Source organism: Chelonia mydas, chromosome 1, assembly GCF_015237465.2.
Source record: "Chelonia mydas isolate rCheMyd1 chromosome 1, rCheMyd1.pri.v2, whole genome shotgun sequence".
NCBI classification, from domain to species: Eukaryota; Metazoa; Chordata; order Testudines; family Cheloniidae; genus Chelonia; species Chelonia mydas.
Window position 1 is genome coordinate 248,927,302 of NC_057849.1, and position 13,202 is coordinate 248,940,503.

Below are 13,202 nucleotides of genomic sequence, written 5' to 3' on the forward strand. Positions count from 1 at the left end.
CCCAACACTATGCACACACAGAGAGCCTTAAACAGGAACACTGAGTTCAGGGAGCAAGAACCAAGAAACAAAACAAAAACAAAACAAGCAGGAAGCAGAGAGGCAACATACGCACCAGTCATCACACTATCGTATCCCCTTACACCTTGAGTATAACGAAGAGCACTTCTGTCCAGAAATTACTGGACATACCCACCATGTTGGAATGGATCCTGTAAGAGCCATTACAATCTATCCAGCAGGGTGTGAGCGGCTTCCGCTTTGGGACTGATCAGATGGTATTTTGATGGATAGCTGAGTCCTTCCATCACAGCCACTCAAGACTGCTTCTGGGATGAAACTATGGGAGGAAACCATCTTGTGCAGTGAGCAAAAAACTGGTTATGTTGGAAGCCATGACAGTACCACTGTGGGCGGCAAGTGGGCATCTCACCATGTGTGGGTTCCCCCAAGGTTGATGCTTGGGCCCATGGTTGAGACCTATGATCCCTCACATCTTCACCTCCAAAATTCAGTCTGATTGCCTGGGAGGATAAAAATCATCTGACCTGTCCCCAAATCACAACAGCTTAGCACCCCTGTTTGAAAGGCAATAACAGCCCTTATAGGGTCTATTACAAGATATTGGTGTGTGTGTCTTTCTCCTCCCGTCATAGCTTCCTCAGAGCTCAGGTGAGTGATGTATGTTGAAATGCCACTATTATCACCCCCACTCAAATATCATGAAGCTCCAAAAATGCATCAGATTGGCTTAAAAACTATAAGATTTCTTAGAAAAATCATAAATTTTAGGTTCCTTTTATTTCCTTATGGTTTATTAGCCTTTAGTTTGTATTCAGGTCTCCTTTTCAAGCTTTGCTCTGCAACCATAAGGGCTAGCAAGTTAATTTCTCCTTTAATGAAAGCTGAGATTCTCTTGTAGTTAATTGCATCCAGTAGCTGGAGCTTTAAGCAAAATATCAACTACAGCGAGACTCATGCTAACATTGCAAGAGCTGGCAACACAAACTCCTACAGAAACAGAGGAACCACTTTGCTATAATTCTCTTAGGCTACAATGACCTGTCAAGTCAGTATATCAACAGAAATAAAGCAAAAATGGTTGGGGGCTTGTTTGTTTGTTCATTCAAAATGGGTTTTGCTATGTTATAATAAATACCAATGGTTTAAATATGGAACAAGTTCTCTTACAGGTCAGACAGTCAGTTAATAATTATAGTAGATATTAAAGGTACAATTCCAGCATCACAATGGCCTTCAGGCCTTTGCTGCAAATAGGGCTGGACTGAATACACAGGAAATGCTGTATTTAGAGAAGGATTTTTAAGGTTGATTAGCATCTGGAGGATGGAACTCACCAATTCTATTAACCTAAAATTTGACTACATAAACAAGTGAAGATAATGGAAGCTGCTGGGTGTTCAGCACTTGAGAATCATCAGGTGCCTCAATATAGACTTAGGAGCCTAACTTAAGGCACCCATTTTTTAACACTCTTGGCCTTACACCAGGGGTGCCCACAAGAACGGAGGACCCAATCTCCAGTAAAGTACTTAAACATGGGTTTAAGTGTTTTTCTAGTTTGGAGTCAGAATCCCTAACTCATTATTAAAGGGGAACACAAAGAGCTCATAAATAGAAACTTACTATGCTACAACACAGACTGAGTTGTGATGGCACCTACATCCCCTCGGAAGGAACTTCACGTACTGAGGAGATAACCTAAAGTCAGATACCAGGATACACCTTTTTGTGGTATCCAGGGGAACTGAAGGCGTGGGTTTCCTATTCATATGCATGTCAGACTGCTATATCAGACCAAGTTACTTTCCATAAGGGCTTGGTCCGCTCAGCTTAACCTAGTGGTCCCCAAAGATGGAATTTCCATAGGCTAAAAGACGATGGGCAAGATTTTTCAGCTACACCAGTGCAAACCCACAGAAGTTAGTGGGTAAATAGAATGCTGATAAAAATCTTTATATTACAACCCACATTCTGTGTATGCTACACATTATACAGAAGAGCTATTTTAGAGAGTTTTTAATTTGGACTATTTTTTATTCCTCTGACTTCAAACCATGCATCATAGTTAACATGTATCCACTGTACAGAGTTCAGAATGACAAACATTAAAACTGAAATCTAAAACACCTCTAAAATAGTTTTTCTGTACATAAAAGTGTGACAACTTTTGAGCCACATACATCAGAATAGCCAAGACAAGAAGCAAGTTCTGTGTGTGTCCTACGGGTTGCTGGGGAACTTCCTTTTCCAAATGATATAAGGGCTCCAGCTTTTATCTCTCATGGGTAATGATATAGACATTTAACCTATCATCACCGGTGAGAGACTGAATATTGCCCATATTGGGCCTTGGGCCAGTACAATGGGAGGGAGAAGTGAATTCCACATTTGAGAAACAGAAGGGAATACTTTTGTGGAGGTTGGCTTCTGTAAAAAGTAAGGGGAGATGAAGACAGAGTACAGGTGAAGCGATCAAAGGTACGTGACAGTTGCAGCTTATCACATGGTTTCACAATTTGTTACATTTATAGAACTAGGATATATTTTAAGTGTACGTATTTTTTATATAAAATGCATGAATATGTAGAATGAGAATTTAAAAAAAAAATCTATATTGGAGGGGCAGCACCTCCCAGCCTAAAGGCCTCAATGTATAGCAAGTTGCACCATGGGTCTGAAAGTCATTAGAGTTGAGCGTTTCTCTGAAAGGACCCCTGACAACAACCTCCATCCACTCTTTTGCAAGTGACTGAAATGACATGTAGTTTTTTGCACCACAACACACAGTTTAAATTATGAGTGTTCCAATGTATGGTTTTAATTGCATCACTCTCTTAAAACAGGAACAAACAAAAAAATCCACAGTACATAGATTTTGAAGCTCAAGATGATCAATAGAAATATTAAAATAAACCAAGGGCTTAGCACATAGAAAAATTCAAGACACATATTGGTATGCAGAAAAATTTAGGAAACATACCTTATACCGGGGGAGTTTTATCAAAGACCCAGTGCCTATGGTACTCATATAAATTCTCTTTCTTTTGTTCCTGCAGGGTTCCAAAGGCTAAAAAAAGAAAATACAAAGCAGAGGAGGCACCACTGAGTGAATGCAACAGTGTTTTATTAATCCATGTGATTAATCCAGCATGCTGAGGAAGATTCTTTACAGAATCAAAACGTTCATGTTTTTGATCCACATGGATTAAGGAAACAGTGTTGCATTCACTCAGTGGTGCCTCCTCCGCTTTGTGTTTTGGTTTTATTCTTTGGAGTCCTGCAGGAACAAAAGAGGGAGCATTTATATGTGTACAGCAGCATGGGGACTTTGATAACACCCCTTCCTGAAGGATGCTTCCTGAATTTTTCTGAGAGTTAAGCCTACTGTTTGTATTTGCATCATTCCGCCAGATAAACCGAACTACTACCAAATAATAAAAGGCTCTCTCTGCCGGCTCATGAAAGGCAGTTGTGCTGCTGTGTGGGTGGACTGTAAATCAGCCTGTTGATGCCTGCATAAAGTAATCAGACAATTATCTGGGATAACTAACTCAAAAATTTATTTTGGAAAACCAGCATCTTCCACTAAGAGCAAGACTGCAGACTTCTTTCTGACCGAGCAAAAGGCTTCAGGCATCAAGGACACAGAAATGTTTCGGGCCTCATGGCAAAGCATGAGCTTCCATCCAACCTTGCTCAGCAATGTTCTAACACACGTGCTTACCTTTTTATGTGCTTAAATGCTTCACTGTATAGGGGCCTGAGCTCTCTCTTGTGAAGCACAAAACTGAGTGGGTGAGACAGCAAGTTTACTTGGTTCTTTGTAGCTAATTTTAATCTGATTCAGAACCCAGTAGAATCAACTATCACCATAAATAATAAAGCATAAGATTTGCCTTTGCTTGAGCCAAAGACATATGTCCAGGGAACCTTTTCTTTTTTTTCTCCTCTCCACTTTACCAGGAATCAGGAAATAAGCATGCCATATCCAACAAACTAGCTCCAAAAACGAGGGAGATCATTTCCTCATATGTGTCTGACAGCAGGAACACTTTGCTGCATTCTCAACAGCTATCAACTGACTCCACCTCTGTTTCAGAATCTTATATAAAGCATTCCAACTAGTCTTCATGATTCTCCACTGATTTGTTCCCTTCACGCATCTCTTTGACCTAATTTCTTCTTATTTTTCATCTTATTGCTACTTTTATCAAAATATACCATCATAAGAATTTGGCTGAATTTTATGCTCCCTAGACTTGGAACGTGGAATAGAAATGTATGGTTTTGAATAAAAAGACTAACTCCATCAGTTGATGGCAAACTAAATGACTGTATAAACTCTAGAATGCATTGATGTAGCAACATATCTCATGTCAAAACACATACACATACATACACATTAATACCTTCTTTCTTTTCTGTATCCTCCTGCATCCACAGATTCATAGAGAGTCCACCAATTTCCACCATTTATTTTGGTCTTGCGCTGGTCTGTTCAGGTTTCTGAGTGCCACGTTGGTGAATTTGGCTTCTTTCTCTGTTGTTCTGCGTTTCGCTAGGTTGCCCTCTTTCTGATTCTTTCCAGGTCGTGTCCACATTATCACTTGCCATGGAAGTCTTGTTGGTGGCATCTTTAAAGCGTGTCCTAAATACATGCATCATTGTCTCCTTACCGTATTTGATGCTTTGTATTGGTTTGCTCTACGCACAATTTCTGATATTGCAAGAAATTCTAATGGACTCGGACAAACTTCTGCAGGCATTTATTTTGGAATGAATTGAGCTTATCAATTTCTGTTGTAGATGTCCATGACTCTGCTTTATAAAGGAGGACAGACATGATGCCAGTATTAAAAATCTGTACATATGTGTCAGTGCCAATTATACTACTTTCAAATATTTTCAAGTGTATGAAAGTTGTTTGGTGCTTTTGGTATTCGTTGCTTGACATCTAGCATGATGTTACCCTCATTGCACTCCAAATAGGTAAAATGACTTCTAGTGTTTTGTCATCCACTCTGATAATTACTTTTGGGACAGTAATGGCCATATCATTTGTCTTCCCCTTGTTGATAAAAAAACTTGTTTTGCTGTCAACAAAAGTTGGGTCTTTTCTTCCATTAAGTGATATGTTAAACTACACAGGACAATGTCATCACCCACAAACGAAGTTATCCTTTATCATTTGCTCATCATGCTTTATCATTTGTCCATAAAATTCCTCGTTTGCCGTCTGCAGTTACTTTCCTCATGGCAAGTCAATAACCAATGCAAACAAAAATTTGGACATAATACACCCCTGTGTTACTCCAGTTGTCACTGCAAACCATGCGCTGATGATGTCACTATCTCTGACTGCACATTCAGCTTTATCATATAGATCCTTGATTATTCTAATTATTTTTGCTGGTGTTCCACAGTACACCATAATTTTCCACCCCTGTTGTCCACTAAAGTCAGGTAGCTTCTTCCCTCTAATCCTCAGGGCCTGGAAGCCAGCAGGGGGAGCACTGAGAGCCCAGGGGAGACTTTCTCCATGCTCTCAACTCCTGTGCCTGCGGCCACAGTGACCTGGGCAGCTGAGAAGAGCAGTTGCAGAGCAGAGCTCAGTCCCTCCACTCTTGGGCTGAAGCATGTTCAGTCTAGGGATGGAGCATGTAAAGTCTAGGTTGCCACCCAGCTGGTTTTTGTAGTGCCTTGCCAGTCAATCATGAAAACATGCTAGGGTGTTTTTTTTTCCACTGCACCAATATTCCCTTGTAAGCTGGCCAGTCATGCAGTGATCTTGTAATTACCAGCAAGCACACGTTGCATGGCTAGGAGCAGAGCATGACCAGCCCAGCACCTAGGTCCTGCTCTGAGTGCCAGGCCCTCAACCTGCTGAAGCTGCAGTGGCTCCTTCCAGCACTGGGGACCAGGAATTGGGATGGGCCGAGGCTCGCCGGCAAGCTGGCGTTGGAAACAGGGATTGGGGTCGGGGAGGTAGGGGCTCCTGAGAGGGGGTTGGTGTAGGGGGTAGTGGGAAGGTAAGAGGAAAAGAGGCCTTGAACCGCCCCCAGTCCCCCACCTGCACTCCTGCTAGAATGAGCGGGGCAGAGGAGTAGAGGAGGGTAAGGCTGGTGTGGACAAGCAGTGCATCTCAGAGATGGCAACCCTACAATCTGGCCACATGTAGGAGCTGTACGTGGAAGGGGCATGCTCTGTGAAGGCAGAATTTAGCTGCCAAATTCCAACAAGTCTCCACTGAGCACATGTGAACTGAGATTTTTCAGACATCTACAACTGCCAAATGGGGGTGAGTTTTTCACGAAGACAACAAAAGGCACATTCTTGTCACCAGCATGACCCCCCCACACACACACACCAAATTCTAAGTCCCTGTTACAATAAATTGCTTTTTAACATGGGCAAAAAAACATATTTCCCCTAACATCTTTTTCAGAAACAGACAAACCATTTGAACTTACACTTCAAAAACAAAACACAAACAGGAAACAAACAAACAAAATGGCCTGAGGCAGACACCCAACATAAAACATTTCAGTCCAAACCGTTAAAGTTTGGCAGTGTTCTAAGACCCTGTTTTCAGTTGCTTACAATGGGAAGTGTTGGGCAGACTTTACCGTAGGCATTGCTACCTGTGCTGCCCATAATGAAAGAGCATAAAAATAGCAGCAACAATATGCAGTAATTTAACCTTGATTTTGCATTACATCAGCCGCCATACGTGACTTGCACAGTAATCAAGAAAAGATGCATAAGCATATTCCTCTAAGAATTTACAAAAAGAACTGTATACACTTTTTAATTCACATATTTTCCAAAAGCATTCCTAGCCACCCCTGTGGATCAACGGATTTGTATAGCTCACTGGTTATACCCGGGGCTTTCCCTTTTGATGCACTGTTATTTTGGAATATGTTTACATACAGTATGGGAGCATTTTGGTCAATAAATTCTCTGCTATAGAACACTTACTAGCTAATTATCTACAAACACAAAAGGCATATTTTGATTTTTCATGTATATTACTGTGGTGGCTAGGCTTATGTAATGTTTGGTCTATAATCTTCAAAATACTTTCCAGAAAAATCTCAAAGATAGCTCCATCTGGGAAATGTAACAATTAAACTTCATTTCCTATTCAGACCAAATAGCCTTAATGTAGAAACTCTCATATTCTTCATGTATTTTCCAGACACCTGTTGTTAAATAGTTTCCACTCAGATTTGAAGAATTTGAGACAGGTCCTAAATTTGAGCCTCTTAAATTGAGACTCCCTGGGGTGAACCTGTGCCCTTTCTAAGCAATCATTTGAGATAAACTGTAGCCCTTAGTATATCAGGAGGAATTTCCACAGCACTTGGCATTTGGCCTCACACCAATTCTCCTTTGAAGCTGAAGACTATAGAGAAAGTGTCTGACACCTGCTGAGTAAACATTTGACCCTAGACTACTGGGAAGAGACGAACTAGAGCTTCTGCTTTTCAGAGACAGCTAAAAGGTTACACAACGCCTCCTGCAGAGTCCTAACAACTCAAGGCAATATTCTTAAGTAGGTTTTGTAGGCTGAGGTGTCGTCATGGCTCTTTCAAAGACATAGTATTCATGAAAATCAGTATGACATGTTTCTAGTGCACTTGCACCCAATCCTGAAGTCAGTGAGATTTTATGCCAAATCATACAAACATACCAAGAAAACATTAAGAACACGAAGTCTACTGGCATACTGACCTGATACAATATAGGACAACAACAACAACAGTTCAAAAGGCAGATATGTACACCTGAAAAAAATAAACTGGCAATTGGGTCAATCAGTGGTGTATTTTTGTTGTATAATGAGATCCACTGGCTGACAGTTGAAGTTAGAACATTTAAGCTGAAAATATAGCACCGATTTTTAACAGTAAGAGTGGTTTAACCATGGGAACAGATTACCAAGGAGAGATTCTCTGTCACTTTAAATCTTCAGATCATGACTCCATGTCTTTCTAAAAGTTAGGCTCTAGTTCAATCACAACTGATTGGTTTAATTCAGGAGTTGTTGGGTGAAAATTAACGGACTATGCAAGAGGCTAAACCAGATTATCACAATAGCCCCATTTAGCCTGAAATTTTATTAATCTATTTGAGACGATGGTTACAGTGATCACCATTATAAAGTTAACAGCTCCCCAAAAGTGGTATCCTATGTACGCTCAGATCTTTAATGGTAAGAAGTAAGTGTGTGGAATTAGTTGTCAATTCTAATTTTGGATACATCTACAGTTGTTGCCATTTAGAAATAATACAGTCTACATTTTTGTTTTGAATATACAGGACTGGTGTTGATTACTGAAATACTATACCATTGAATTGTACTGCCACCATGTACAGTACCAGAATTAAATGACAAAAAGTGTGGTTATTGCAACTAATGCACTTCTCAGGTATACTATGGGCCTGCAAGAAAATATTTTTTTCAAAGTCAATGTACTTAAGAGTATATACTCTGTGTGGGTGTGCAATACAACAGAATGCACAAAGTAGTCATAGGTCTTTATTTTCTCTATTACATTCTCCATTATACTTTTGGAAACAAAGTGAGATGACAACAGAGGTTCACATTTGTATTGCTGACAGTCTTATAAGACTATTATTTAAAGCACAAATATTTTACCTGAATCTCTCCAGGTGTTTCTCTGAGTTGGGAAAATTTTCTTGTTTTCACTCATCTGTTTGACTGGAAAGCCCCGGAACTTGGTGCTGAGCATCTGGGGAGACTCAAGGATACCAGGTGAAATTTTCATATGAGCTGTAAACCTGGGGCATAGTAATGAAGGTCTCTCATGGTGACGATTGTGCTGGGGAAAGAAAAACAAGAGTGAGAATCCAACAGTCTTCTGTGTGTGCAGAAAAAGCCACCACTCTTCTATTCAATAGATTAAGCCAACAGCAACAAATGAAAGGGTAGAGGAATCACCAGTATTTTCTAGCTCATTTTCCATTCTTTAAATTCTAAGAACTTGAAGTTGAGACCCTCTACATACAGGAAAGAAAATCATGTATTGATTTGAGGTATATACATTAGAATGAATATCATTAATTGTCATGTAAGAGAATTCATTTTCTGTTAAAGATTTGTTTTTAAAGTACCGTAGGCTGGACCATTTAACATTCTCACTCGGTTAAGCAGGAGAGCCCAGGTTATGAGCCTAGCACACACTCTTGCACCGATTAAATGAGACTCCATGTTTGTACAGGGGGGTCTAATTAATGCTTTTGCTTACAGGCTTGGGGACCAAACAAGAGCAAACAGCAGCAGAACAGAGGAGTCTATAGTTCACTAGCAATTGGGGTGATTGTTTTGGAAGTTCTAAATGCTGCCCCATCTCAATAGTTGTGTAGATTTTAGGAGCTGATGTTTTTATGGAATACAGGCATAAGGACTAGGTTTTGTCTAATTCCCCTTTATATTGTTTGCTATTGGAGAATGTGTTTTGGCTTTTGCTGGACTAACATTTATCAGATTTACTGACCCAGAGCCATAATCCTGCAACTAACTTTGTGCGTGGGCCACTGCAACCACACAAAGTCTCATTCACTTCCTGTAGCGGGGTCAACACCCACTCAGGCCCAGAGGGGTTTAAGATAGCCCTAGAAGAGGGCTGGGGCAGGGGAAGAGCTGGGCTGATTGGCAGAGCAGCCACAGCTGGGGGCCATGCCCCAAACAGACCCAGCGGGCCTTATAAAAGCCAGGAGTAGACACTTACTCTCTCTTTAGCTCTGAGAGGGAGGGACCTGGCTGCAGAGACCTGAATAGAGGACCTCGTTTGGAGCAGGGGTGGGGAAAGGCCAAGAAAGCTGGGGAGCTCTGGCCTAGGAAAGCCTCAGGCTGCAGGACTGGGAAGGCCTACTGGGTACGGGGGTTGCAGGGACAGCCACAGGTAGGCAGAGGCAGCAGGTCCAAACCCAACCTTGCCTGTGATGAGTGGCTCATACTGCAGTCTGCCCCAGGGTGCGGGGGCTAGCTGGTGACTGGCAGGAGCCTACAACTGAGGTGAGGTAGGGATACTAGGTGGAGGGTTCCCCTGGGAGTGGGAGACCCAGAACTGTGGGGTACCGCCAGGGGGTAGCACCCAGTGAAAGGGGCACCGGGGTCCTGGGAGGGACATGGGAGCCAGCAGCAAAGTGAGACACCGGCCTGAAGAGGGCACTCTGGAGGCTGGAACACTAATTCCCTGAGATGACCAGCAGGAGGCGCCGCTGGTGAGTCTGCACCTGGTTACACTTCCATTACTTGCAGATTCAGGACACTGGTTACCGATTTGGTAACCTCACCCAGCCACAGATTAACTCCAGACTAGAGCTCTCCTCCCATTTCAAATGGAATCCATCTACACAGGATTGAGTGGAATGAGATCTTGTATCTTTACTGTTCCTTAATGGCGAATTGTCAGGATAAAAATCCTATGGTCCTAATTGTTCTCTTGGTTTTCTTCTGTGCTGCCCCTCACGCTTGGGAAGAGTTCCACATAAACATCCACAAAACGACCTCCTTGTCCTCCTTCACACTCTCCATTGCTGTGATGCCTATAAAAAATTATCAGCTAGGCAAATGGTATACAAAGATCAAAGCCTATAGTACTGACCAATATTGTTTCATTGTTTCCTTGTCCCCTTTCCCCCATCTGTTTGTTGTATCTTGCCTTATACTTAGATTGTAAACTCTTTGGGGCTCGGACCAGCTTTTTGTTTTTTGTATGTACATCACATAGGACAACAGGGCTCTGGTCCATGCCTAGGACTCATAGGTCTTCCCACAATACAAATAAACAATAATAATCATAATTTTAGACAATGAAGTAGACTAGCAAGTTTCTAGTCAACTTCACTTTCATGTTCTCATGTACTAACACAATGCTGAAATGTAAGGGGTGTGAACTCTGCAGGACAATATTTGCTTCTTTAAAAGAAGTATTACATATATTTCTTCACCTCCTCAATTTCCTTTATGGCTTAAAGGTTATAATGTTGTCTATAGATAAATGCTACCTATGTTTAACTGATATCCTCAAGATCAGCACATGTGAAGCAACAATGTGGACAATGCAGAGATTCCAGAGTATTGTAGCTTTCTTGCTAAAGGGGTCCAAAAAATTGAGACCATCCAGTGAAAAAGGAGTGATTTATGAACTTTTACTATTCTTTCTGTGTCACTCCAATTTTCCACAAACCACAATGAAAAATTACAATAGTACTCAAACTTTATATTTCACATTTGGGGTTTTTTTTGCCAATGCATTGATATTTTTACAAAATACAGGTTTAAAGCCCCTGTTAAACTGTAATCTGAAATACAAATTAATCTATGGAATCATGAACTGAGACTTCATAATAAATGAGACAGTGATAGAAGAGTGAGAACTGTAAACCTAAACAAGGCAGTTAACAATTGACAAGAATTTGCATTCCCTGCATTGAAAGCAATTTGTCACTTTCATGCACCTGAAGAAGTGAGGTTTTTTACCCACGAAAGCTTATGCCCAACTAAATCTGTTAGTCTTTAAGGTGCCACCGGACTCCTTGTTGTTTTTGTCACTTCCAGATTCACATAACTTGCCTACATTCAGCATATGGAAATTATGAACAGTATGGACTATCTCTAGCTTTCTTTTCCTTGTTGATACATTTTCCCCTAAAATCTAAAATGATAAATTCAAGTTGAAAGCCTTAGACTAGAAAAAGGTCACATGAGAAGTTACAATTGATTAGTTCATAGCCAAAAAATATTCAAAGCAAAATGGAGTTCTGAACTTTTTCAATGAAGGGTAGTCTCAAAATTGATGTATAGAGTATTAAACCATTATTGCTATAAGTCTAGTTATGCAACTTTTTATTGTATTATTCAATAAAACTGTGTTTCCTTGAGGTCAAAAGTTTTTTCCTTGAGACCCATATTTCGGTTCTTATTGTTGTGATCCTTTTGATGTGCACAAAGTAGACTCTAGCTGGGAATCAGGGGTTAGAACTGCTGTGCTAGCAAGGCTCGCTGTTTAGAGGTTCCCACATTTTTACAAAGCACTCACATTTTCAGCAGGTATAGAAACAGAGTTTTTACCATCCCACACAAAGCACATTATTTAGCTTAAGTATATTTTAAAAAGAAATATGACTGCAATCAGATTTCAAATTTAACAATTCCATTATTTTTCAGTGTGTTTTATGCAAAATTTATAAGCAGACTAGAAAGAAATATGGAACTTCTAGGGGTTAAATGTGACTCATTGTAAAGAATGCGCCCTTTTCAATAACACTTCTCTTTTGATTAACTAAAAGCCAGGCCTTGTATATTATACACAATCCTCTTTTTAAACAAGGCAGACTCCCACACCACAAAGATACTAGAACAGTAAATATTGATTTTCTTGACTGATGGTACATCTCATGCTACCCAGACCACTCAAGCATCTGCTTGTTACCACAAGCTATTCCCTTTGTCAAGGAATAAAGCAAAGTGGCGTTACGTGCTATCGGTTGTGGATTGCAAATACTTAAATACATTTCTCAGAATGAAAGGCACCTTCTTTTGATTTTTTTTTAACTGTTTGCTTTAGCCCCATACACACTCCTAGCACCTGTACTTTTCAATGGTTGGTTTGCCAAGATCACTGTGGTTTTCTTGCTGTCGTCTTTATAACTGTTTATTATAAGTAAAGCACCTAGTGAAGCCATAAATGATTTATTTATTTATTTATTGCTAGAAAAGAAAGACACGAAAACAAAACCTCCAGATTCTGGTGCAAGTTTTGCATGTACCCTGATACATTAACAAGTGCTAAATATGAGATTATAAAACAAGTGTGATGTATTGGGGAAAAGGCTTGGCTTGTTCACTGTATTTAATTATTATTTGGGACGTCTTTTTCTTTTGATTTTTGGGGTGGCTCCAAAACCATGCCCTGCTGAAAGATCACCACAACAGCACAAACTGGGCAGGCATTTATGCCTGCTAAATACTTCAGAAGTGAGAGTGAGGAGGCTTTGCAGCACTGAGCACACTTTTACCGCTCTACAGATGCTAAATTATCAGCACTGCAAAGTAAGAGATGCTATTCAATGGGAAAATGTATTTTTTTCATTGAAAAATTCTCTCTTTTTGACCAAACTAGAAAAGAAGAAAAAATCTCCTC

The 13,202-nt window shown here is 40.5% G+C and overlaps 1 protein-coding gene across 1 annotated transcript in view; it reads right to left on the reverse strand.

Annotated features, from left to right (window-relative positions):
• The window catches only part of LOC122462241, a 41,705-nt gene extending 32,838 nt beyond the window's left edge, over positions 1 to 8,867 (reverse strand). The window contains exon 1 of the mRNA XM_043524775.1: positions 8,690 to 8,867. Within this exon, the coding sequence (XP_043380710.1) occupies positions 8,690 to 8,819 (130 nt within the window). The 5' untranslated portion in view covers positions 8,820 to 8,867. The remainder of the gene's footprint in view (positions 1 to 8,689) is intronic.
• Positions 8,868 to 13,202: the final 4,335 nt, after the last annotated feature.